Here is a 26,819-nt window from a genome sequence, read left to right on the forward strand (position 1 = left end):
ACTTCACAAATATTAGGACTTAAGATGGAAATTCAAATACAAGATGCATACAGAATACCAAATAGACATAATCAGAAGACACATAATAATGAAATGCCTTAATATATAGAATAAAGATAGAACTTTGAAAGTTGCAAGAAAAACACAGCAGGTTACAGTTAGAGGAAACCAACTCAGATTTCAAGTGATTTCTCAACCCTGATCCTAAAAGCCAGGAGGGCTCAGAATAATATATACCAACCTCTGAATGAAAAACAGTGCCAACCAAGATTATTATACCCAGCAAAATTATCCTTCAGAACTGAAGAAATAAAAACCTTCCATGATTGGGGCTGGAGCTATATAGCTCAATGGTAGAGTACTTGCTGAGCACATTTTAGGCACTGGGTTCAATCCTCAGCAACACATAAAAATAAATAAATAAAATAAAGGTGTCCATCTACAACTAAAAAATATATATATATATTTTTAAAAACCTTCCACAATAAATAGAAACTAAAATAATTCATAACTACAAAGCCTGTACTACAAAACATACTCAACAATATTTCATGAAGAAGAAATGAAAAATAAAATGAAAACCAGCATAGGGATAAATTACACTAGAATAGTCAATTAAACAAGACTCTAGCCTGAATTAAAACATTAGAAATAAACCAAAATGGCAGGAAATAAAAATCATCTCTTTGTAATAATACTGAATGTAAAGAGTCTAAACTCTTCAACCAAAAGAAACAGAATTCCAGATTGGATTAAAAACCAAGGCCCAAAAATATGTTGTTTGCAAGAGACTCATCTTACAAAGACATCCACAGATTGAAGGTGAAAGAAAATACAAATGGTACCCGTAAAAAAGCAGGAGTAGCTAGTCTCATAAAAGATAAAGTAAGAACTGGGGCTGTAGCTCACTGGCAGAGCACTTGCCTAGCATGCATGAGGCATTGGGTTTGATGCTCAGCACCACATAAAAATAAACAAATAAAATAAAGGCATTCTGTCCATCTACAACTACAAAGATTTTTTTAATTAAAAAAAGTATACTTTAAGCCAAAATTAATCAGAAAAGGCAAAGAAGGTCACTTCATACTGGTTAAGGGAATCATCCAAAAACGAGATATAACGATTATAAATGTTTGTGACCCAAACAATGGTGTATTTACAGACATAAAACAAACCCTTCTCAATATTAAGAATCATATAGAACATAATACAATAATACTGAGTGACTTCAACACATTTCCCTCACCACTGGATAGATCATTCAGATATAAACTAAGGAAAGATTCATCAGAATTAAAAATACTATTAATCAAAGGACCTAATAGACAACTATAGACCATTTCATCTATCAACAACTGAATTCACTTCTTCTCAGCAGCATGTGGAACATTTTCTAAAATAGTACTGGGGATTGAACTCAGGGGCACTCAGCCATTGAGCCACATCAATGTCTCTATTTTATATTTTATATTTAAAATATAAATATAAAAAATATTTAATATTTTTATCTCATATTTAATATTTTATCTCATATTTTAAAAAATAGAAAAACAAGGAACAGAAGTAACTTACCTCACTATTTTATATTTTCTTTAGAGACAGTGTCTCACTGAGTTGTTTGGCACCTCACTTTTGCTGAGGCTGGCTTTGAACTCTCGATCCTTCTGCCTCAGCCTCCCGAGCTACTGGGATTACAGGTGTGGGCCACTGCACTCAGCTAATGCAAATCTTAACAAATTCCAAAAAATAGAGATAGTTCTACGCATCCTATCGGATCATAATGGAATGAAATTAGAAATCAATAAGAAGATAAAAGACAGAAACCACTCCAACAACTGGAGATTAAATAATACACTTTTGAATGACACATGAATAGCAGAAGCAATCAGGTGAGAAATTTTTTAAATTTTCAGAAACAAATGAGAACAGTGATACAACAGATACAATAGTGATACAGAGATTTTGTTTGATCTCTGGGACAATGTGAAGGCAGTTCTAAAAAGAATGTTTATAACACTGAGTTCATCAATTTTTTAAAAAAAGATACTGAATAAATAATCTAATATTACACCTCAAGGCTCTGGAAAAGGAAAAACAAACTAACAACAAAATCAGTAGAAGACAGGAAATAAAAAAATAATAATACAAAGGTACAATGAAACAAAGTCTTGCCAGCTTCCCATGCTGTGGAGATGAGTTGGGTTCAAAAGAACTGGCTGCAACATTAAACTAAGAAAACGACAAAGAAATCACACAACACCAGGACATGAGTTTCTCAGATTGAGGGTGGAACCACTCTGTAACCTTTAGGGTCAGATTCGACGCTGGACAGCGCTGGAAAAAGAGAGGGTGCACCTTGAATCATTTTATGTTACAAGGGGGACACACAAAAAAGCTTTGATAGAATGTTCTTCACCAAATAAGGCTGGGGGATAGAGTTTCAAAAGGTGGAGTCTTGCTTTGTGATGTCTTGTGGTCACCAGATTGGCTGACATCTTGGCAAGTAACACCCATCTGAGGTGCTATGTAGGATCACAGGCAGAGTGAGAGGGAAGGCGCACATACGTAGTACAGTCCAATCAGCACTGCAACACCAAACCAGTCCCCTCATACGCTCAAATGTGCATAGCTCACACACACAGCCCATGGATGGTCTCAACAACAAAGAGTTGGTTTTTTGAGAAGATAAACAAAATAAATAAACCCTTAGCCAAACTAACCAAAATATCTAACAATGATAAAGGAAAATACCACCACAGACACTACTGAAATACAGAAGATCATCAGAAACTATTTTGAAAATTTATACTCCAATAAGCTAGAAAATCTTGAATCTGACAAATTCCTAGCCACATACGACCTACTCAAATTGAACCATGAGGTATAGAAAACTTTAAAAAATCAGTATCAAATAATGAAATTGGCGCAGCTATCAAAAGCCATCCAACAAAGAAAAGTCTAGGACCGGAAAGATTCTCAGTCAAGTTCTACTAGATCTTGAAAGGAGGACTAATGTCAATCCTCCTCAAATTATTCCATGAAATAGAAAAGAAGGGAACACTACCAAATTCATGATATGAACCTCGTATCACTCTGATACCAAAATCAGATAGACATCAAAGAAAACTTCAGACCAATAACTTTGAAGAATATATATGCAAAAATTCTTAATAAAATATTGACAAACCACATACAAAAACACATAAAAAGATAGTGCACTGTGATCAAATGGGCTTCATTTCAGGGAAGCAGACTTAGTTCATCATATAAAAATCAATAAATGTAATTCACCATGTAAACAATTAAGGATATGAACCACATGATTATTTCAATAGATGCAGAAAAAAGCATTTGACTCATATTTTAAAAAATAGAGAAACTAGCAACAGAAGTAACTTAACTCAACATTGTAAAAACTACAAACCCAAGGTCAACATTATACTGAACATAGAAAAAGTGAAAGCATTTCCTACAAAAGCAGAAACAAGACAAATTTGCCTACTCTCATCACTCCTGTTCAACATAGTCCTTGAAACTCTACCCAGAGCAAACAGGCAAGAGAGAGAAATTAAAGGAATACAAATAAGTAAAGAAGAGTTCAAATTATCTCTATTTGCTAACAACATGATTCTATACTTAGAAGACCCAAAAAACTCCAACAGACGACTTTTAGACCTGATAAACAAATTTAGTAAAGTAGCAAGATACAAGATCAAAACTCATAAACCAATTGCTTTCTTATACTCCAAAAATGAATTTGCTAAAAAAAAAAAAAAAAAAATTAGGAACACTATTCTATTCACAATAACATCAAAACAAACAAACAACAACAACACCACCACCCTTGGGAATCTAACCAAGGAGGTTGAAGACATCTACAGTGAAAACTACAGAACACTGAAAAAATAACATGAAGAAGACCCTAGAAGAAGAAAGACCTCCCAGGTTCTTGGATAGGCAGAATTAATATCATCAAGATGGTCATATTACCTAAAGCATTTCATACAGATTCAATGCAATCTCCATCAAAATAACAATGATATTCTCCACAAAATTAGAAAAAGCAGTTCTAAAATTCACTTGGAAAAATAAGAGATCCAGAATAGCCAAAGTAATCCTAAAGCAAATAGAGCAATGCTGAAGGCATCACAATAATGGACCTCAGATTGTACTACAGAGCTATAGTAACACAAACAGCATGGTATTGGCTCCAAAACAAACATGAAGACCAGTGGAACAGAATAGAAGACAGAGAGACAAACCCACATAAATACAGTCAGCTGACATTAGATAAAGGTGTGCCAAAAACATACGCAGGAGAAAAGATAGCCTGAAGAATTGTAAAGTACAGGAAGGCAGGTGGAAGGGAAAAGGGGAGAAAAAGTAGAAGTACTGGGGATTCTAATGGAGCAAAACATATTCCATAAATATATGAACATATCAAAATGAACTCCACAATCATAAAAAGAACTGTGTCAGAAAAGATGCACACAAAACTAGTACACTACTTGACTGCTTCTGGGCAGAGGAACCTATTTGCTAAGAACTATCTCCCTAGAATGAATTCCCAAGATAAGTTTGCAGGAAAGGTAATCAGAGCCAGGAATGGTAGCTCACACCTGAAGTCCCAGCAGCTTGGGAGGCTTAGGCAGGAGGACTATGAGTTCAAAGCCAGTCTCAACAACTTACTGAGGCCCTAAACAAAGTGAGACCCTGTCTCTAAATAAAATATAAAAAGGGCTGGGGATATGGCTTAGTGTTTAAGTACTCCTGGATTCAATCCCCAGTACCAAAAAAAAAAAAAAAAAAAAAACAAACGACAACAACAAAAAACACTGAAAGGCAATCAGAGAAAGGAGAGAAAAGTATTTAATTATGTAAGATATAATCTGTATCCTTTAAAAATGATAATTAATTAGCTTTATCAGGATGCCAAACTGAAAAACAGAAAATAAAGAAGCTAGAGCTGCCACAACAAAAATCTGCACTAATGCACAAGGGGGCAGGAGAGGGATAGCAACCCTGTTCACTTCCCTTTCCAAAGCTACTGCAACTACAATGAAATTTAACTTCCAAAATCTTTATTCAAGATAAACTTTTAGAAGCTCCAAAACTCCATTTAAAAGAAATGGCAAATATTTTAACAAGGCATGTTTTTCCTTTATTTGCAGAGTCCCTGGTAGTAGCAGGAACTCTGCAAATAAAAGTAGTCACCACAGAAGTAATTTTTTCTAAACTCTAGATAGGTTTTTAGATCTCCAAATTTTTCCTGTTGAATAGGTTCTGATAGATTCATCTACTTTGCAGCCTAAAGAAATACCATAAATTTAATGTTTTCATTGTTAAAGAATTCAGTTACTAAAAAGTGTCTATTCATCATTTATCTTCTAAAATATAAGCCAGTCACATAATTTAAGGCTGAAGATTCAGTTCATATCTCAAACAGAGGCCCTATTCTTGGGTCTTACCCTTAAAACAAAGCAAAATCTCTATAGACATTTAGCTTGCTTTCAGGCACTCTTCATTTTTTCAAGTTGCTTTGCATTACAAATAGATTATTACAGACTCATGTTTCTTGAGAGACACTGCTAGTGGGTCTCTTGTTATTCCTACACACATCTACTGAGTATGCTAAGAATGCAAAGCCCTGATCACTATTTCCCAGGCCATTTTCCAGAGTTTCCAGAATCTTCAAACAATAAGGTAAAGCCTGCATTTAGACAATGAAGAAGCTTGCTTTCTGTTTGCGGTAAAAATGGTAGATTCCTCAAGTTCACGTTCTTCCCCTGAAAAAAAAAAGGAATGCTATATACAGAGCATCCACCTGGGCCCACATCCATGCTAACAATACTAACATCTAAAATCTCAAACTTAACTCTTTAACACCCTTTCTAGAGAAAAGAAATACAAAGATCCAATTTGGCATGTCAGGAGAATGGTCCTTCACACCATTTCTAAAACCTAAAGACAAATGGAAAGGGATTTCCCAACCACCACCTCTCTTTTCATCATGGTTGTGGGACCCCAGGCAGAAACTTCCAAAGGATAGTCTTTTGGCAACAAGGGGGAATCAAAGTCTTTAACCAAAGGTTTAGAAAGAGAATGTAAAGTGATATAGGGTTTGGAAGATGTTCAGAAGGAATACCTAGGACCTCCTGGCAGTATAGTCTGTACTTTTTGTTTTTGGTGGGGAAGGGTCGGGGGGTAGTACTAGGGGTTGAACCCAGAGGCACTCTACAACTCAGCTACACTCTCCACCCTTTTAATTTTAATTTTTTATGTTGAGGCAGCATCTCACCAAATTGCTGAAGCTAGCCTCAAATTTGTGAACCCCCAGCCTCAGCCTCCCAAGTCACTGGGATTACAGGCGGATGCCACTGCACCCTGTTAGTCTGTACCTCTTAATCATCTTCCCATGTAAGGTTATTTCTAATTCTTGATAATTTTCTTTCCATTGTTCAAACCTGATTTCCACTAGGAGTCTTTGTTCCACCTTAGCCCACTGTGGAATACGTATAATTTAACCAATTTTTTCTTGGTCCTTTGTCCCAACAATCCTAATAATGTAATTCAATAATCTTCAAACCAAGGCAGTAACACTTCATAAACTTTTGGGATTATGGTGGGTAGGAGGAACTAGTAAGTGCAATGCAGATTGAAACACAAACACAGTGCTTGTTTTCAAGCCTTTGGTTCAACATCTGGCAACATTCAATTGCCCTTTAGAGAAAGATAAGCATGCTCTCCTATGAAGTCAACTTTGTAGTTCCGAGATTACCATTTATTAACAAACTGCATAGAGAATTTCTAAACTGAAATGAGAGATCACGTTCATTTTTTCCATCAGGATCAGAGCCAAAAACAAACCATAATTCTTGAAAACTTAGGTGAGGTTTTGTTAAACAAAACAGATTTACCAGTAAAAGGCAGGAAGAGTGAAATTATAATTTGAACCAGGCCAACTGTTTCATAACAGAAAATGTGGCACTTAATGCAGTTTGCAGAATATGGTATGCTAAAAACGCTACTTATGGCAGTAAGAGGCCTCTAGAGAGTAAAACCAGCCAAACAAAAGAACTTAAAAGGTAGGAAAAAAGTATCCATGTCACCATTACAAAACCACAAGGTTGATTAAAACTTTTTCTCCACACTTTTGGTTTAAAAAATACAAAAAAAAAATATGATAAAAAAATTTTCTTTGTGAATTAGAAATTTATACTAATTCAAACTTATCCTAATTTAATGTGACTTGAGTCCAACAAGCACATATACTGTTAAGGTCAACCAACTTACAGAAGACTATATAAGCATATCAAAGTTCTCTTCTGCAGCTCCTTCTGGAAGAGATTTACTTTTGAGTTCCTGAATGTGTTGGCCAGCTGATAGGACAGACTGGTGCTTCTTTAGTTGAAATAAATAGTCAAAACCTCTACTAAAAAACTTTTGCTGAAAAGTCTTGGCTCACTTCCTGATGTACTAGCCAAGTAAAAATAAGCACAAAAACTTCAATGTAAGTTGACTAGAAAATTATTCTGATAGTCTTTAGGTCTCTAGCACTAAACACAGAGTACCTGAGTTAGTCTTTTATAATAATGTCACTTCTAATTTTTGGAAAATAATTAGAAAGCTAGCCAATAAATACTGCTAAAAACAAGCTAATACTAATAGTGTGACACTTTCTCATCTCACACATCCCCTAGTTCCTCAGTGTCAATGCAAGTTTGACAGCAAATTACTCAATAAATTTTCAGAGCCTTCTTAAGAGTACAAAAGCAGAAGAGACATGATCTTTCACATCAAAGAACTAATAAAATATGTCTGGCTAATATACCAACATATAATTAACTGAAATGTTTCCAGATTATAAATGGGTCAGCAGCATATAATAATGATTGCCAATATTCAGATGCTCATTATTTAGATACTGAATCTAAAAGAAGAAAAAAAGACCTCCTCTGGTTTCCAACTCAGATAACTTATCTGTACTTGTTCTAGATAAGTCCTCTAGAAAAATTCTCTTATTTTCCACATGACAACCTTCACTTCTTGGAAGATTTCTCCCAAGTTACTTTCAGCCTTCTTCACGTTACTGAATCATTCCAATCCTTAAACCACTCCTCTTCCTATAACATGGTTTCCAGACACCCTCCCCTCCTAGCTCTGTTCCTCTTGATTGTCCAAGATCGGGATGTCATAAATGCATGAATACAGACTTTAACAACTATATCGTACTGTTGACCTATATATTTTAAAAGTTCTGATTAGTCTTTATCTTTTTTTTTCTTTTCTTTCTTTTTGCAGTGCTGAGAATTGAACCCAGGGCTTCTTCACACATGCTATTTTTTATTTTATGTGCAAATTATTTTTTTAAAAATATTTTAAATGTCCTAACATATTACATAAATTAACTGCAAATATTTTCTATTGTTAAGTTTCATTTGGGTATATTATATAAGAAACATTCAAGTTCATAATTTAAAGAGTATTAAAAGGAAATTTAAAGGGATCCTTTTTAATGTTTTTTATATCCTTTTTCCTCATTCTTAACTCTAGTCTTCTCTGAAAAGCATACTCTTTTTTTATTGGTTGTACAACTTTTTGATAGTAAATACCATGGAATATTTTAGGATTTTTCTTATTACTGTTCTTTTACAATATTTTATAAATTTTCCCATACACCAAAAGAAAAAAATATAAAACAACCAGCTTCTATCATATTTTTCCAATCTTGCTTTCTTTATCCTGTGCTTACCACATGCCTACAAAATATTTTAAAATAAAACCTTGCTTTGTACTGTTCCACCTTCAACTGAAACACATCCTATACATTAGTATCTATTAAGCTGTAAGCACTGTGCTTACCTTTTTCTAGTCCTCAAAATAAACTAATAGTCAACTCTAATTCCATATTGTTCATATTCTCTATTCTGACAGTAATTTGCCTATACCATGTCTTGGCATGCACTATTTTTAGTATTTACACAAACTATAGGACCCTTTTCTAGAACTTGGGTGTTCTACTCTCACTAGACAGTATTTCTTTGTTATGAGTTTTTACAATATTGCCACTTGAGATTACGTGGTTGTGTTTATGCGATAGTAGAGCAAATTCACAACTAAATGGGTAATTGACACCATGGTTAATGAATTCTGGTAGGCAGATCAGAGAGCGGTCTGATAAAAAAAAAACCAGCATATTCACTGGATTCATAAAATATTTTGTAAAAGTCCTTTAGAAGAAAGAATGAAATAGCAATATTAACAACTAGTAATATCCATTTTTATTTTAAAGAAAATATATAGGCTTTGCTTGTCAAAATTTGAGAGAATCTACTGTTAGATGATGAAACTTTGATTATATTTTAGGACCTGGATGTTCGCTCACTGTGGAATATATAACAAAATATTTCTAGTCACTTTCAAAGAAAGCAAGTTAGCTGGCAAGTGATGTAACTGGCTTTAGAGAATAACAGATCTTAGGAAACTCTGTGAAGTATAAGTTACAACAAATCCCTACAACATGCTAGAAAATATGAAGGTTTGCAAAGAAAGGAAAGTTCCAAATAATTATCAAGAGACAGAATTCCTAAGGGTAGGAATATCATTATGCAGTGCTGAAAACCCTTCAAGAAGTCTAGAGAAGCTAAATATAAAACCTGCCTTAAAAAGTTGTCCACAGACTCTTATCTGGGGAGTTGCTAAAAACATTTCAGTCAGGAAACATGAAAGAATCTGTAAAATATTAATAGATGATTAGGTGGAGGAGGTTTGAGGAATGTGATGAGAGGGTTCTAAAGTAGTAGTAAAGAAGAGGGAGGTATGCATACTTCATTTTTCATCAAATCACCTCAGTCTTTAACATTTGCCTTCATGGAAAAAAAAATTTTTAAGAAAAAAAATTTTTTTTTCATTTAGATTCAAACATAATAAGCCTTACCCTCATTTTCTACCTAACACTAGATGTGCAATTTTTTATTTCACACAATATAACAAGCTTTTAAAAAGAGAAAAACAAGACAACAAAAGCAGAAGGTATTTCTGGACTTTAGAAATCAGGCATTAAAAAAGGATGAAGTTTTAAACTTACATCTGAAACCACACTTTTCATGGGACTTTGTAGGACAGGTTTAGTCACAGAAAGTTTTCCATTCACTGGGCTGTTCACCACAGGGGCGGGAACTACATTCACCACCTGGTTAGGTAGCTGTGTGGCTCCCCCACCCACAGCAAGGACAGGCTGAGCAGCGGGCAGAACTCCAGGTGCCTGAAGTTGTACCACAGTAGGCTGAGAAAGCAAAAGAGTCTGACCTGTGTTAGGAAAAAGAAGACAAATCAGAGAGTACATAACTATGGTGGCTGGGAAAACAGTTTAAAATCTAGGTCTTTTCTGCAGACATAATAGCTAAGATCAACACTGAGGAATTTCACACCAGCAAGTAAAACATAACCAACAGCACCATACATTCTGCTATTGTGTTTTTAATGAAACCATCCTCTTGGAGTTATCACTAATAATATACTTCCAAAATGGGTATGATGATGCACGTCTGTAGTCCCAGCACTTGAAAAGCTAAGGCAGGAGGATCCCTTGAGCCAAGGAGTTTGAGCCCAGTTTGGGCAACACAGGGAGACCTCATCACAAAAAAAATAAATATAAAAAACAGTATTTTTCATATTTACCTTTTCAACTACATACACACCAAATTTGCTACTATATATATAGAAAGAGAGATCCTCGAAGTATTAACCTCTAAAGTGTACTAGTGCTATAAGGATTTTTCATATTATAAATAACAAATCTTTTATACTGAACACAAAGAACCATATATTTTAAATTATATGATTATAAACATATACAATACTGAAAAGCTACTGAAAAATGGAATAACAAGGACTACAAATACCAAAAAAGTTAAAACTATTTTAGATGAATTCTTAGCTAATAAACACAGTAAACATAAATCTGTAATTTAAAAGTCTGTAGATAATACCAACTCTTTCAACCCCTGCCAAAAAAAAGGCCTTCAAATCTTTTCTTAGCCTTCACATTTATCAGTATTTTAAACTTGTGCTTACCTGAGAACTAGTATTTTTACCCTAAAGAAAACTTATACAACTCATAACACTGATCTATTAAAAGTTTTACTTGCCTGCTAAGTGTTTCCTTTCAGATCTGACCAATTTTATAAGGTGCTGAAAGCCTGGCCTAATATCCACAGCTGCTTGGGCCTAGCTAGCAAACTAAAGGTACTATAGCAACAAGCAACTAAATTTCCATATAAATTTATAATTCTTCTTTAAGGAAAAAAAAAGTATTATACTTTCAGACAGTTTAACATGGCTCATAAAATTCAGCTTGGTATTTCAAAGAATTAGGAAAAACTAAAAATCAAAATAATGTTTTAGAACACCTTTTTTTTTAGAACATCTTTCTTGGTTAAAAAAGATCACTGTTATAAAATTAATGTCTTTGTTTCAGATGACCTAGAAAACACACAAAAAATAGAATTTAACTAACAGCATTTTATCCTAGATAAATTAGTAAATTAGCAAGAAAGATCTAAAAATAATTTTATAGATCTATAATATATACAGTTTATTTAAATAATTGCTAAACATTTTTATCTTCTCATTTTCTCTTGTACTCATTTCTATTATGACATAAAAACACAAACTGGGGAAATGGCCCCTAAGCAGATATAAATTTAAACATAAGACCAAGGATTAGGTTTTTAGTAATACTTAGTAAGAAATTACAATTAAAATCTACAGAAAATTCTTGCTACAGATATGGATTTGAGGATGTCTTGCAAAATGTCACAAGGCTACCAACCCTCTGACCCATACTCCAGGATCTATAGTTCACAGATTGAAAACCACTGAACTTAAACCAATATTTTGAGAAGTGATGTAATGTTCCATATCCTCTTAGTTTAAAAATTATGATTAAAAAAAAAATGCCTGCCCAAAACTTTGGGACTACTCCCAAGAAGAGAGGACAAGGGAAACAGAATTAAGTTTTTTCAAAGAAATCATCAGACTTCTAACTTCAGTTATAGATTTAAAGGATTGGCAGATAATGCATGCAGGCAGCTGTAATATTGCTTAAAATTAATTAAGAGGGCTGGGGTTGTGGCTCAAGCAGTAGCACGCTCGCCTGGCATATGTGCGGCGCTGGGTTCAATCCTCAGCACCACATACAAATAAAGATGTTGTGTCCGCCGAAAACTAAAAAATAAATATTAAATTCTCTCTCTCTCTCTCTCTCTCTCTCTCTCTCTCTCTCTCTCTCTCAAAAAAAATTAATTAAGAAAAATAATCCAAGTTTATCCTGTCTTCTGTCTAGTTATCACCATCTCCTTATTGAGAGAACTGCAACTTGGAGAGAAAGAGATGGAGGATTCTCAAGGCAACGTCTGTGCAACAAATATGGCTCAAGTTCTACCAGGGCTCCTTTTTTTGCCATGTGGTACATCAAGTCCTTTAGTCATAGAAGTTTCAACTATTCTCAAGTTATCCAGCAACTAGGACAAGGACCCCCTATATATTCCAGGCATGTTCCCATTCAGGAAAGAATGAAAGGAAATAAATTTCTACTAAAATGTGTTCAAGAACAAAAAATTCTCATGGTGACTTGCTAAATGCTGACCAGACCACAAACTACAATGCAAAGGACTGGGACTTTTAATAGCAGTGGAACATAATTACTACTGTTCCTAGTGTGGAAACAGATAAAAAGGACATACCAAAAGAACTGTTTATCCATTTTAGCATGCTCAAAATCCTCCTTGGCATTACATGCAAATCCTCTTAATGAAAGTCAGCTGGATTTGATGCTGGAGACTTCTGACAATGTATGACTCACTGATTTTGATAGTCACTTCTTCCTTTTCAACTTTCTTCACAGATTGCAAACCATGTATCAAACATTTATCAAATACCTATTCTGCCTAAAATAGAATACCTGTGTGACTTTGGGTAAATAATTTGTGCCAGTTATCTCCCCTATAAAATGGAAATACATCTATCCTCAAGATAATGTACTTAAGCACTTAGAAGAGTGTCTGGCACATAGTAAGAGCTTAAAATATTATGTATACTAACACCTTTTCAGAATAACAGTTTCTCTAAAGAACACTGCATATATTATTAATTCACTAGTTCTCAAAGTAACTGTTACTTGTTTATGTAAATTTAACTCCTCAAGGGTAGGGAATTCATGAGAACAAGAACACATCTCATTCTTTTAGCAGCAATATAATGATTAATTACACAGACTAAGCCAAACCACCTGGCTCAAATTTCAGCTTCACTTCTTCTTCAAAAAAATAATCTTACTTCCATCCTGTTTAATGAATTGCAATATCACCTACCCAAAAAGCCCAAGACAGAAATACAGAAGACACTGTAGATCTTCCTCTCTATCCTTCATCCACCCTCCATACCATCCAGTTACCAGGGCCTACAATTCTACATTTTTTTTTTTTAGAGAGAGAGAGAGAGAGAATTTTTTAATATTTATTTTTTAGTTTTCAGTGGGCACAACATCTTTTTTTATTTTATTTTTATGTGGTGCTGAGGATCGAACCCAGCGCCCCGGGCATGCCAGGCGAGCGTGTTACCGCTTGAGCCAATCCCCAGCCCCACAATTCTATACTTTTAACATATCTATTCTCCATCCTGGTTGTCATCCCTGCCCCACTTCAGTTCTAGGGATTGAACCTAGGGCCTCATGCATGCTAGAGAAGTGTTCTTTCACTGAGCAACATCCCAGCCCTAGCTGTCCATTTTCATTACATTCCAGACTTTCATATTTTTGCCCACACTACTCAAATTAGTCTTAAAGGACATGTGCAGAACTTAGAAGCAAAAAAATGTACCAGGTTGATAGAATAGTGTGAGCCAAAAAAAAAAAAAAAACGTACTAGGAAAACCAAGAGAATTCAAGGGACAATGACTGATTATGAGAGTCACAAGAAGGGGCTTTTAGAAAAAAGTAATATTATAATGTAATATTATAATGTAAAGTTAGAGGGGCTGGGTTGTGGCTCAGCGGTAGAGCGCTCACCTAGCACATGCAAGACCCTGGGTTCGATCCTCAGCACCAATGAAAATAAATAAATAAAATAAAGGTATTATGTCCATCTACAACTAATAAATAAATTAAAATAATATTAATAATGTAAAGTTAGAAAACTAAACAGAAGAGAAACTGTGAAAGGTTTTACATTCCACACTAGAGAATTAGGATTTAACCATATGGGAATTATGTCTTGTTTTTCAATGGTAAAATCTATTAATGCAGAAACCGATAAACTATAAAATTCCTTACCTACATTTCTTCTTCCTCCCTTCCCATTCTCAAATAAATGAAAGATATATATTTAATCTGTAAAATAATAATATCACCTCTCTATACTGTATTACAAAAACAAACAAGGTTCAGTGCCTCCTATTAACACATGGTTACAAAAAATAATCTTCAGATCATGGGAAATCATTGAAATTCTAAATAATGCGTGGTTCCAGTTTCTAGAACTAAGAAACTGTTCAGAAAAGAACAACCTGTCTTCCTGGTATAGGTAAGATCTTCTATCACTTAAACATATTCAATGGTCCAAGAACAAACTCTTAGGAATATCCCATTCTTTACACACTGTCATATTAATGCCAGATGTTTACTTTTTATAGATGTGCTCTAATAGCTTATGGGAACGATAATGAGGTTCTTTGTGAGTTTAAAATTCTTAGTCTTTGGAAAGACACAGATCCTTTTGAGATTCTAATGAAAGCTTTTGAGACTATCTCTTTAAAAACCCATATTATAAGCATATAATAAATCTTTCACTTTATTTCAAGGAGTTTATGAACATTAACACCCAGTTATAGATCACAAGAATATCTATTCTATAAGATTACTATTTTTCATATGAAAAAAAATTTGACTCTGTACTGAGATGGCAGGCATTTCAGTTATTTTTGTTTTGTTTCATTTTGTTTTTTGGTAGAATCCATCTATTCTGTTTAGTTCCTTTCTTTCCATCAGTGTCTAATTATCTATGACCATGTAATAGAAGAAAGCTAACAGTGGAGCTCAAATACATTACCTTGCCTTTATTAAAATTAAGCTTCAAAAAAATGAGCTAACAACTATAAATACAACCATGAAGGCAAACGTTACATTGATGTTTATTTACAACTCATACTCAGTAACACCTACTACTACTTGGTGCCAAGAAGTTAAATCCAGAGAAAATAATATTATACAAACTTTCTCATATTCATACATATACATATCAATATATAACTAAGCTACCTAAAAGATTGCCATAAGCAAGTGATTCCCATATGTGAGTAGCACCAAATCCTCATTGAACTTCTTTCAGTGTCAACCTAAAATTTTTGTAGAATCCTAAGTATGTGAGGCCATCTGGTGGATAAAATACAGAAATACAAATTCTTAGCTAGTTGAAGAGAATTTAGGTTTCTTCCTAATGCCCTGTTTACTAAACCATTCAGTCTCCCCAGAGATAAAGAACCAGACTCTACTGCTGAAACATACCTATATGACCAAAAATAGAATATATTACTTTAAATACTGATCACTCCTTAAAACAAAACAAAACCAAAAAAAAAAAAAAACCCACGGCCACAAATTTTCAGAATAAAATGGCAATCTTTTATCTTAACTCCTACATTTCAAGTGGTTATATAAAACCAAACACTTTAAGCAGCCATGGATGCAAACAACTATTATCTCAGCTACTTAGGAGGAAGGAAGGAGATTTGGGAATTTAAGGCCAGCCTGAGCAACTTAGCAAAATATCTGTCTCAAAATAAAATCAAAAAGGCTAGGGATAAGCACCCCTGGGTTTAAACCTAATACTAAGGAAAAAGAAAAAAAACAAAAAAGCCTTGAAAACAGGTATCAATTAAAACTGTAAGAAAAAAGAAGTACTGGATATAATTGATCTGAAGAGCTCTCTCTGTTAGGACAAAAACCACATATTAGTCATCTCTGCAACATCGTCAGAAGCAAGGACAATTCCTGACACACCACACATGTTCAGTAATTATAACCTGAATTATTTATATATTTAAAAAGTGACAAAATCTTTGTACTATCTTCCAAATAAACATATACAGCCTCAATTTCCACAATAGTACCTTTAGTGGGTGCAGGCTGTATACTAATAATTGGTTGCTGCTTTGCCAATGGCATAAGTGTTGGTAGTGTCTGAATAATGATGGTTTTTGCTGGAACACTGGAGTTTGTTTGAGTCTTGGGTGCTGCCGGAAGTAATAAAGGTTTGGGCTGAACTGAAGGCTTTGAACCCATCTGAATTTTTTTCTTTGGAGTCAGTCCATTTTCTGGAGAAAAAACAAACCACAAATCAATCTAAGGCAATTGAGCAAGTCCTAGAAAACAGATTTTATTTAAACACTTTACACATTATCTTGACTTCTGAGTAACTATCTTGCACTGGAGTTTAAGCATACCTACCATGTACCTGAAAAGACCAAAGAAAATTCCTTAATCTGATATCCTCCTTTTTGACCAAACTGCAGTTTTGAGAAGGAACAGTAAAGGAGAATAGCTGAAATCACTGAATAAAGCTTAGAGATGAATAAGTTAATAAATGTTGTGATAAAATGACCCTCACATTCAGTATCTTTAATCAAAACTAAAAACTCTCCTGAAGATGATTAAGTCAAAGTCTATTTTAAAGTTTTTTTCACCTACAAAGATATTATCAGCCAGGTGCAGTGGCCCATGTCTGTAATCCCAGTGGCTCAGGAGGCTGAGCAAGGCAAGAGGATTGAAAGTTCAAAGCCAGCCTCAACCAAAACAAGGCACTAAGCAACTCAGTGAGACTCTGTTTCTAAATAAAATATAAAATAGGGCTAGGGATGTGGCTCAGTGGCCAACTGCCCCTGAGTTTAATCCCCAGTACCACACACACACACAAAAAAAAAAGAAGGGAGATAATCATCCAGGTGTGCTAGTGCACACCTCTGGAGGCTGAAGCAGGAGGACCTCAAGTTCAATGCCAGCCTCCACAACTTAGCAAGGCCTAAGTAACTGAGAGAGGTCCTGTGTCAAAATTTAAAGAAAAAGGGCTGGGGATGTTTCTCAGTGGTTAGCACCCCTGGATTCAATGCCTGGTACTTAAAAACTTAAAGAGATAATCAAAGGAGATTATTTCTTCCCTTTCTTCTCTGCAGTAATCATATATAACAAATAATATAGGTGTAATAATTTAAAAACAACAAGCCAGTTTAATAAACATGCTTAATCCAACATTTTCTTTTAAGAAATGTAAACTAATGCCAAGTATGGTAGCACACACCTGTAATCCCAGCAACATGGGAGGCTGAGGCAGGAAGACCACAAATTCAAGGCTAGCCTCAGCAATTTGTGAGGCCCTAAACAATTTGGCAAGTTCCAGACTCAAAATTTAAAAAAACGGGGGGCTTGAGATGCGGCTCAGTGGTTAAGCACCCATGGGTTCAATCCCCGGTACCAAAAAGAAAAAGAAAGAAATGAACCTAAGCTCAGTTGGAAATATATATAGAGAAATTAGGAGATAGAGTAATACCAGTTTTGCTCCTAGGACCAATGATAGGCTTATCTTCTCTTAGTGGCTCTGCTGAGGAAGGACTATTACAATTTTCACCATATAAGGAAAGGGGAGACATCTGGGAACTAGAAGACAAATCCAACTCCTCCTGCAGCAAAATAAAAACAAACAATTTAATGCAGAAGAGTATAATCCTTAAGCATAAATTTGCTTAATAAGAGAGGCGACATCCATATATAAATAGAAAAATTCTTCAAAGGCAATTTCAAGGCAAAGAAGTGATATACTAGAAACTACATGCTAAATACTAAGTGACTGTGGATAAGTCAACATTATCAATCAATACCAAAGGAAAACTAACTCAAAATGTGGAGTATGGGGCTGGGGTTGTAGCTCAGTGGTAGAGTGTTTGCCTTGCATGTGTGAGGCCCTGGGTTCGATCCTCAACACCACATAAAAACAAATAAATAAATAAATAAAGATATTGTGTCCATATACAACTAAAAAAAAAAATTTTTTTAAATGTGGAATATGTCTATGCCATCCCCTTATATTAAAGAAATAAGCTAGGCCCGGTGGCACATGTCTGCAATCCCAGTGGCTCAAGAGGATGAGGCAGAAGAATTCCAAGTTCAAAGCCAGCCTAAGCAACTTAGCAAGGCACTAAGCAACTCAGTAAGACCCTGTCTCTAAATAAAATACAAAATAGGACTGGGGATGTGGCTCAATGGTTGAGTGTGCCCCTGAGTGCACTGTAGCATAGGCCTATAATCCCAGCAACTCCAGAGGCTGAGGCAAGAGGATTATAAATTCAAGTCTAGCCTGGGCAATTTAGCAAGACCCTGTCTCAAAATAAAAAGAACCAGAGATGGAGCTCAGTGGTTGAGTGTCCCTGAGTTCAATCCCTAATATCACAAAGAAAAGAAAAAAAAAAAGAAAATTAAGAATTTCTTAAGACTACAAAGGTGATAAATAATAGAAAGTGAAAAAGATATTAAGCCTAATAAGAGCTTACTATATTAATATACAAGGAATTCTTTCAAATAAACAAGAAAAAGACAACAACAGAAAAAATATCAAAGAACAGGAATAAACAATTTATAGCAGAAGTCCAACGCTAACGAGAATGTAAATAAATGTCGAAAATGATTAGTAATCCAAGAAATGCAAATTAAAAAAAGGGTCAACATCTGGCAAAAATTAGAAAATCAGACAATGTCAAGCATTATCAGAGAAGTTACAGGGATACTCAAGCACTGCTGACTGGCCTGCAGGGTACTACAATGACCTTGTAGAACCATATGGAAGGAAGCACATGTCAAATTAAATATCTATACATCCTACCATCCAACAACTCTACTCTTGGGCATACATCCCAAAGGAATTCTCACACTGGCCCACAAGTGTGACAATATGTATTGTGATGTACGTAAAATGCAGTAAACATATACTTGAAATGTGCAAAGTTAGATGCAACAGATTTGATATATAGATAATTAATATTATGAATTAATATTAACATAGTGCTAACTTTTAAAAATAAATAGTAGAAATAGGTCTAAATAGTACCATTTATGTAAATTTAAAATATGGGAATAAAATTGAAATCAGTGAGAAAAAGAACTTTTTAATAAATGATACCAGAATAAACTTTTTTTTTTTTTTAAACCCCTGGTACTCTACCACTAAGCTATATCCCCAGCCCTTTTTATTTATTTTTTTATCTTGAGAGAAGGTCTCACTAAGTTGCCTAGGCTGGCCTCATTGTAAACCACTAGACGTATTATAGCTTTTTTTTTTCTTTCTTTTTTTTTTGGTATCAGGCATTGAACTCAGGGGCACTCAACCACTGAGCCACATTCCCAGCCCCCTATCTTGTATCTTATTTAGAGACAGGGTCTCATTGAGTTGCTTAGCACCTCGCCATTGCTGAGGATGGCTTTGAACTCAGGATCCTCCTGCCTCAGCCTCCTGAGCTGCTGTAATTACAGGTATGCACCACCAAGCCCGGCCTGGATTATAGCTTAATGGTAAAGCACCTCTGGATTCAATCCCCAATACTGGAATAAAAACAAAAAGTAAATGAAATGAACATAGCATCACTTCTGCAACATTCTTGCCATGGATACAAAACCTGAATCCAGCCCTTAGCAAATATCAAACAAATCTAACTGAGGGATACTCTACAAAATATACATAACCTATGATCTCCAAAAGAGACAAGGTCATGAAAGTCAATGAAGAATGAATAACTATTTCAGACTGAAGGAAATTAAAGACACAAGACAATCCAATATGACTCCAAACTGGATCCTTTTGCTGGTCTAAAGGACATCACTGGGACAACTGATACACTTTAAATAGGAGCTGAATATTAGATAGTAATGTATCAATGTTTATTTCCTGATTTTGATGCCACATTGTTGCGATATAAAAAATATTTTGGCTTATGGGAAGGAGACATTAAAGTATTTGGGGAGACAGGGCATCAGACTGGCAACTTACTCTTAAATAGTTTAGTGAAAAAATCGTGTAATGTACTTGCAACATTTCTGTAAATCTGAGATTATTCCAAACAAAAAAATCAATATAAGCAAGAAAACAAGAATAAAAAACTAATGAATTCTTATATAACCTAAGTGGTGAAAACCCTGTTTTGAGTTGGGAAGGAGGGGACAATAAAGGCCAAACCCAGTGGCATGCACCTGTAGTCTGTTACTCAAGGTTTATGCCAGAAGATCAGTTGAAACCCAGGAGTTCAAGGCCAGCCAGGACATCTTAGAAAGACTCTATCTCACAAAAAAAAAAAAAAAAAGGAATATCACATAGAAAGGAAAGGAAAAGTCAATAGGCCAATCAATAACTTGTCTATCAAAAAAGTACACCTAGGGGCTGGAATTGTAGCTCATTCGTAGTGCGCTTACCTTAACTAGCATGTGTGAGGCACTGGGTTTGATCCTCAGTACCACATAAAAATAAACAAACAAAATAAAGGTCCATCAACAACTAAAAACATGGGTTTTTTTTGTTTTTGTTTTTTTTTTTTTTTTAAAGCACACCTAAGGAAAACATATAACAGAAATAAAGTTAAAAACAAATAACAGGGTATACAACATGCTGTTATGTAAGAAAGGACAGAAAAGACAAAACCAACAAACAGACTTTTATGAATATACAATATTATGTATTTCTGACTCCAAAAGCAAATTACATTTTTTAAATATTAAATCATTTGGAGAAATTACGGAACCATAGAGTACTTCCTTCTAATAGTGGCAATCAAAGGAAACTTTCAGACACTAAGTAATTTTTTAAGTGGGTCTTAAAGGATGACTTTTCTGAAAGAACAAAAATAGGGCTATTTTGTGGAGAAGAAAAAGAATGGGCAGAAATCTAAAACTGGAATAGCAGAGATCTCACTATTCTTATTCACTGCCAGTGTCAGAGACAGCTCCTAGAACAGCTGGTGAATGAATGGAACACACTGACGCTTTCAGGCAGGAATTCTTCCAGGGTTTAAGATCAGCGTGAAAGCAGGAGAGACAGTAAGAAAGAAGACTGGAAAGCTAACCATGGGTCAGATAATAGAGGCCCTAACACACCAGGAATCTGAATTTCATCCTGTAAGGGTTGGGAAGCTGTTAAAAGGTTTTACAGCAAAGGAATGACATGGTCAAGTTTGTGGTTTTGAAGGATTTCTCTTTGAGGATTATTACTCTGCTAAGAAAGGTTCAGGAGTTTGGGAGACAGAGTACCAGTTAAGATCCTATTGACTTAATCCAGATAAGATGACGAAAGCCTGGTAGGAGCAAAAAAGAATCCTGAAGTCATAAGGTAGATAGAATCATCAGAATTTAGTAGTTGAAGAAATACAGAGCCTACCAAAATAAAGATGCCTCAATTTAAAGCAAAGAAAATATACTGAAATGTTAACTCGATTCTTCTTCTTGTATCTTCTCTTTTCCCATTACCAAAATCAGGTACTTCCTTTTCTTGACATCATGGCTTTTATCTTGAGGGAGAACAAAAGCAATAGGAGCTACAGGACTTTTGTAAAAACCTTAGCCCATTCAAAAGATAGTGTTAGGCATTCCTAAACTAAAGAGATAATTCTAGGTTCTATGACCAAGTACCTATAAAAGTCTGACAATCTTATGTTCTTCCATATCCTAAAGAATACATATGCTAACAGGGAGTAGAGAGGGATGCAAGAAGTAAACAAACAAAAAAAATACTGGTAAAACTCAATGAAATTATGGAGGCAAGAACATAAAGACTAACAACTTTCTAGCTCCCAAAAGGTCTTTCCTAAGGAAACATAAGGCTCCTCGTTAGCACTTAGTAAATGTTAAACTGCCCCCTCCCACTTGATGCATATATTTTCCAAATAACATTATAACCCAAATCATGTAAAAGATTGGCTACTTACCGGAACATGCTGAGTTGAAGAACAAGAGTCCACTGACTGAGGAGATGAGACTGAACAACTTGAGGAAGCTGGAGAAAGTGGCTGAGGTTCTGTCTTAATATCTTTAACTGAAAAATATGAAGTGAATTTTTTTTTCTCACTGGACAATACAAACTCAGAATAAAATCAATGAGAAAAAAAGGTAAAATCTACTTTCAAAATTCAATCATATGGGGCTGGGGTTGTGGATCAGTGGTAGAGCACTTGCCTAGCATGTGCGAAGCACTGGGTTCGATTCTCAGCATCACATTTAAATAAATAAAATAATGGTCCATTGACTACTAAAAAAAATGTTTTTAAATCAATCATATATGGAAGTTAAGGTCACCAAAATATATTATTAAATGAAAATGCAAGATGCAGAAAATGGCATAGCAGTAAGCCTCCAATCATATAATAAGTTGTGTATGTGTAAATGTATACACTGCATCTGTATCCTTTGAAAGAGTAAAGAAGAAACTGATGACCATGGTTGTTGTCTCTGAGGTGCAGAACTGGTTGGCTGAGAAATAAGTGCAGAAGGAGACATTTTTCTTCTGTATAAACTTTTGTATCTTTTGGATGTTATACCATGTTCAAAAAATGAAATCCATTTCCCCAATTTTTTAAACCCAAGAAAAAGGAAAGAATCATTTTTAAAAGTATTTTGACAAAACAATTAAAACTCACAAAAAATATCTCTTGAACTATTAATTTACCTTATAAAAAATTTACTGAGCAACTATAGCCCAGGCAATATTCCAAAGGGCCAAAGATACCACAGAATCAGGGATGACAGACAGTGTTTTCCAAAGCCACAAAATATCTACTGTCCCTCATGATCGTCTATAATGTGATTTTGTCACTTTCCTAGCAAGAAGCAGAGTCTAGGCTGAGCACAGGGGTTCACACCAGCTACTTGGAAGCTTGAGACAGGTGGATGGCAAGTTTGAGGCTAGCCTCAGCAATTTAGCAAGACCCTGTTTCAAAATAAAATTTTAAAAAGAACTATGGATATAGCTCAGTGGTAGAGTACTTGCCTAGTATATATGAAGCCAAATTCCTGACCCATAGACTCTGGGAACTTAATAAAACACTTTTTAAACTGCTCAGATTTAGAGTAGTTCACTATACAACAGCAACCAGAACACTGACTTTGTGTCTCCCATATTCTATAAGGGAAGACAGGCATTGAGCAAGATAAATACATACATAAAAGGAAGGGAAATAGGAAGGATAAGGGGCTAAGGAAGAATTTAGATGCAGTAATGTGCTGGTTATTTATCCATTGTCTCTCCACTCTGAGTCTACCTCCTATAATCTGTAATGCAAATTATTATATATTTCCCAGTTGGCTTCCTTTTAGTTCCAGTTAACAGAGGATACTGGATAGGTGCTAGAAGGTAGCAGAAAATATTTCTTTATTTTCCTGTGAGCTTTACTCCATCATTGGCAGTCTGCTCCAGGTTCCAGCACACTGAACCCTACCTCATTGAGCTCCCTTAAAGATGTTAACATCAGCCAAGTGGTACAATCTTCTTAGAGGTATGTACACCAATTACATGAGATTCCCCCAACAAATTCCTAGGTTCTGATAACCCCAACCTCTTCTCTTTGATTCCCTAAGTCCTGTATGGTTCCTAAATGGGTTAATCTCTTAGAGAGATATTTATTATTCATAATTTGAATCAATATTTCTATTTCTAATATGAATTATTTATTCATTATTCTACTGAAACATTATTATGAAATTCTTTATATTCATTTTGGCAAGAAATTCATTTATACATTGTCATATCAGAAGTAGGAATACATGCTTCCTGGAATCTTTTACCCCACCAAAGTAACCCACCTAATTTCAAGTATTACCAAACTATAAAATAAATGGTCTAGTTAACGTTTTTATCAACAAAGCACATTATTACCTGTACAGAATTGGTTGTTGATGGTCCAAATGTCTGATTCCCAAGGCATCAAATCCAAATCAAAATCAAGATGATCAAAGTTATTTTCCTGTAGGTTTCAAATCAGTAAAAAAATATTATAATAAAAGAAACACAACTTGAAATCAAACTATCAAACACAATTTGCCATAAATAATATAATTGCTATTACCAAACCTAGCAAAAAAGAATTTTCCAAGTCAACTGGTTCATCTTGAGACTACATCTTAGAGAGTCTAAAGATAAACCAATTAAGTTATTTAAAACACAGTAATAAATTAGAAAGGAGGTACCAATTCCAAAAAGCTTTAGCTGGATTTATTCTTTTCTGTGGGAACAGACCATTAAAAGAGTCATAAAATGTGTCTTTTGTCATAAGGGAGCTCCAACAAAATAGGTTTTCCCATTGCATTAAGGAAAACAAGTCCAAACAAAGGGCTTGTTCCTCATATCATCTCTATATACAAAGGAAATAATACACATATACCAAAAAAACACAGAAGAATCATAAAGAGAGTAACTTACCACAGGGTAATTCTATCTTTTACTACTGTTCTGTGCTTTTCAAATTTCTAAAATTTTATGAATTAAAAAATATTTTTTAGTCTTAGGAGATAAAACTTTCAAAGAGGAGTAAACAAACCTCTTAAAGGGGATCCCTCTGTTTCTTTTCATTTAGGTGTTAATTTTTTTTTTACTTAAAAATAATGATTTTTATGGATTATCTGGTTGATCACCTTCTAGTGTATATAAAAATGAAAACTGACATGATTTCAGAATCCTCGCATGAATTTGAGATCAAGACAGTACCAAACAGTCTATTTTACAGTGTTTGGCATAAGAGACAACAGCAAAATGGTGGTGGGGGACAGAAGTTCAGTGGAGAAGTCAAAGGGGAACAAAGGGAAAGGAGGGAAGATAGGAAAAGAAAAGACAGTAAATGAATCAGACATAACTTTCATATGTACATATATGAATATACTACAGTGAATCTCACCATTGTGCACAGCCACAAGAAATTAATTTTAAAAAACTATGGATAAATGGCAGAAAGATCAATAGAAGGGAGAAAGAGATTGGGAGAGAGAAGAGGAAAGAGAGGTACTGGGGTCTGAATTAGAACAAGATATATTCCAAACTTTTATAATTATGTCAAAATGGATTCTACTGTCAGGTATAACGAAAAACAAACAATAAAAAAGTAAACAATGTAATAAAGTCAAAAGGCAAACAATAGATGATAAAACAGCTACAACAGAGAAAATAAGCTATAGACGAAAAGTAAAAATTCATCTAATAATTGTTAACAACCACTTGTTAATAATTTCTCGAACAGTATTATTATTTCAAAATATCTATTATATGGTTTATTTTTATTGGGAAAGTAACATAAGGAGAGAATACGAACTTTTTTTATAATCAGACTGCTCTTTACTGAGTAAATATTGATACAAGGTTCATAAAGAAAATATGTGAAAATTCACATTAAAAAAAATACTTAGGGGCTGGGGATGTGGCTCAAGTGGTAGCACGCTCGCCTAGCATGCATGAGGCACTGGGTTCAACTGCCAGCACAAACATAAAAATAAAATAAAGGAGATCCAACATGGCGGCAGGCACAGAGATATCAAGTCTCTGACCTCTCCAGCTGCGCGGGCATAGGGAGTCTTAAATCATCTAAATGCTGTTTGCTCAAGATCACTAGGCATTGCTGAGCTAACGTGGATCTGGGGCGAATAGCCTACTCCTCTCAGAACACACACCAAGCCCGTAATGGCTGAATTCAGGCTCCCATTCGCCTGCCTCTCCCAGACAAACTGCTCTGGCTCAGTGCTAAACGAACCTGTGGAAACTGCTTGTCCACCAAATCCTGTGGAGGTAAATACCAACCAAGCCTTCATAGGCAATGGCCACAGGATTGAGACGGGGCTTCGGAGGGCCGGTCAGGACCCACCCGTTGCTTTGGTCGCCTGGCAAAGGGAACGAAATGCTGCCATTCGCATGGGATACCAACATGGCAGAGAACTGACGTCACCAGAATGCGGTAGAGGAGATGACTTCATTGAAACCAGCGGCGGCAGGTGTGTAACCCCCTAGCCCCCCCCTCCACACAGCGGGGAAACCTCAAGGACCCCTCCCAGCTCTCCCGTGAGCGCGATAGACCGAGGGATTCAGGAGTGGCACGGGACCCGCGGCGTGGGACCCCCCTGGCTACCGCTCCCACCAGCGCAGACAACTGAGGTCTCTTGCACCAGCTCCGGGGCGTGGCTACCGGAGGGCAAGCAAATACACCGAGGGCTCTCAGCCCCAAGCTCCACAACCTTAGGAGCTGAGGGTTTGGCAAGCAGGGAGAGTGTGCCCAGTTGTTCAAGAAAACAGGGCTCCTGTGAGCAGCAGACCTGGCGGGTAACCAGTATTGTGGTGAGCGTCACCTGTGAATGGGGCGAGTGGTGAGGTGACTAGACACAAGAAACGGCCAGAGGCACTCAGGAGTGGAGACCCGCCCAGTCGGGGAGGAGGAGCTGCTGCACAGTGATTGGTTCCCGCGCACTGAGAGGAGAAGCCTGGCCCGGTGGGCACAGCTCCACCTACTGGAAGAGAAGTTAATTGAACTCTAAGACTGAATTTTTAAATTTTTTTTTTAATTTTAATTTTTTTTTCTTTTTTAATTTTTTAAAATATTTTTGGTATTTTTTTATTTTTTATTTTCACTTTTTTTGAGTATTTTTTTTAATTTTTTCTTTTTTTATTTTCTATTTTTTTCTTTTGTCTTTTCATTTCTTTTCAACTTCCTTATTCCCCTTTCCTTGAATTCTATCTGTTTACTCTCATTCTCTTTAGTGACTT

The 26,819-nt window shown here is 35.3% G+C and overlaps 1 protein-coding gene across 3 annotated transcripts in view; it reads right to left on the bottom strand.

The window, feature by feature from the left end:
- Atf6 (activating transcription factor 6) overlaps positions 1-26,819 on the bottom strand; it is a 243,737-nt gene that overhangs the window by 195,578 nt on the left and 21,340 nt on the right. For all 3 annotated transcript variants that reach the window (XM_015491921.2, XM_048810137.1, XM_048810138.1), the window contains exons 3-7: positions 23,955-24,042; positions 22,012-22,118; positions 17,601-17,730; positions 16,168-16,371; positions 10,088-10,308 (exon numbers count right to left, since the gene is read on the bottom strand). In XM_015491921.2, coding sequence (XP_015347407.1) covers positions 10,088-10,308; positions 16,168-16,371; positions 17,601-17,730; positions 22,012-22,118; positions 23,955-24,042 — 750 coding nt within the window. The remainder of the gene's footprint in view (positions 1-10,087; positions 10,309-16,167; positions 16,372-17,600; positions 17,731-22,011; positions 22,119-23,954; positions 24,043-26,819) is intronic.

The sequence above is a fragment of the Marmota marmota genome, unplaced genomic scaffold, assembly GCF_001458135.2.
Source record: "Marmota marmota marmota unplaced genomic scaffold, marMar, whole genome shotgun sequence".
Classification (NCBI taxonomy): domain Eukaryota; kingdom Metazoa; phylum Chordata; class Mammalia; order Rodentia; family Sciuridae; genus Marmota; species Marmota marmota.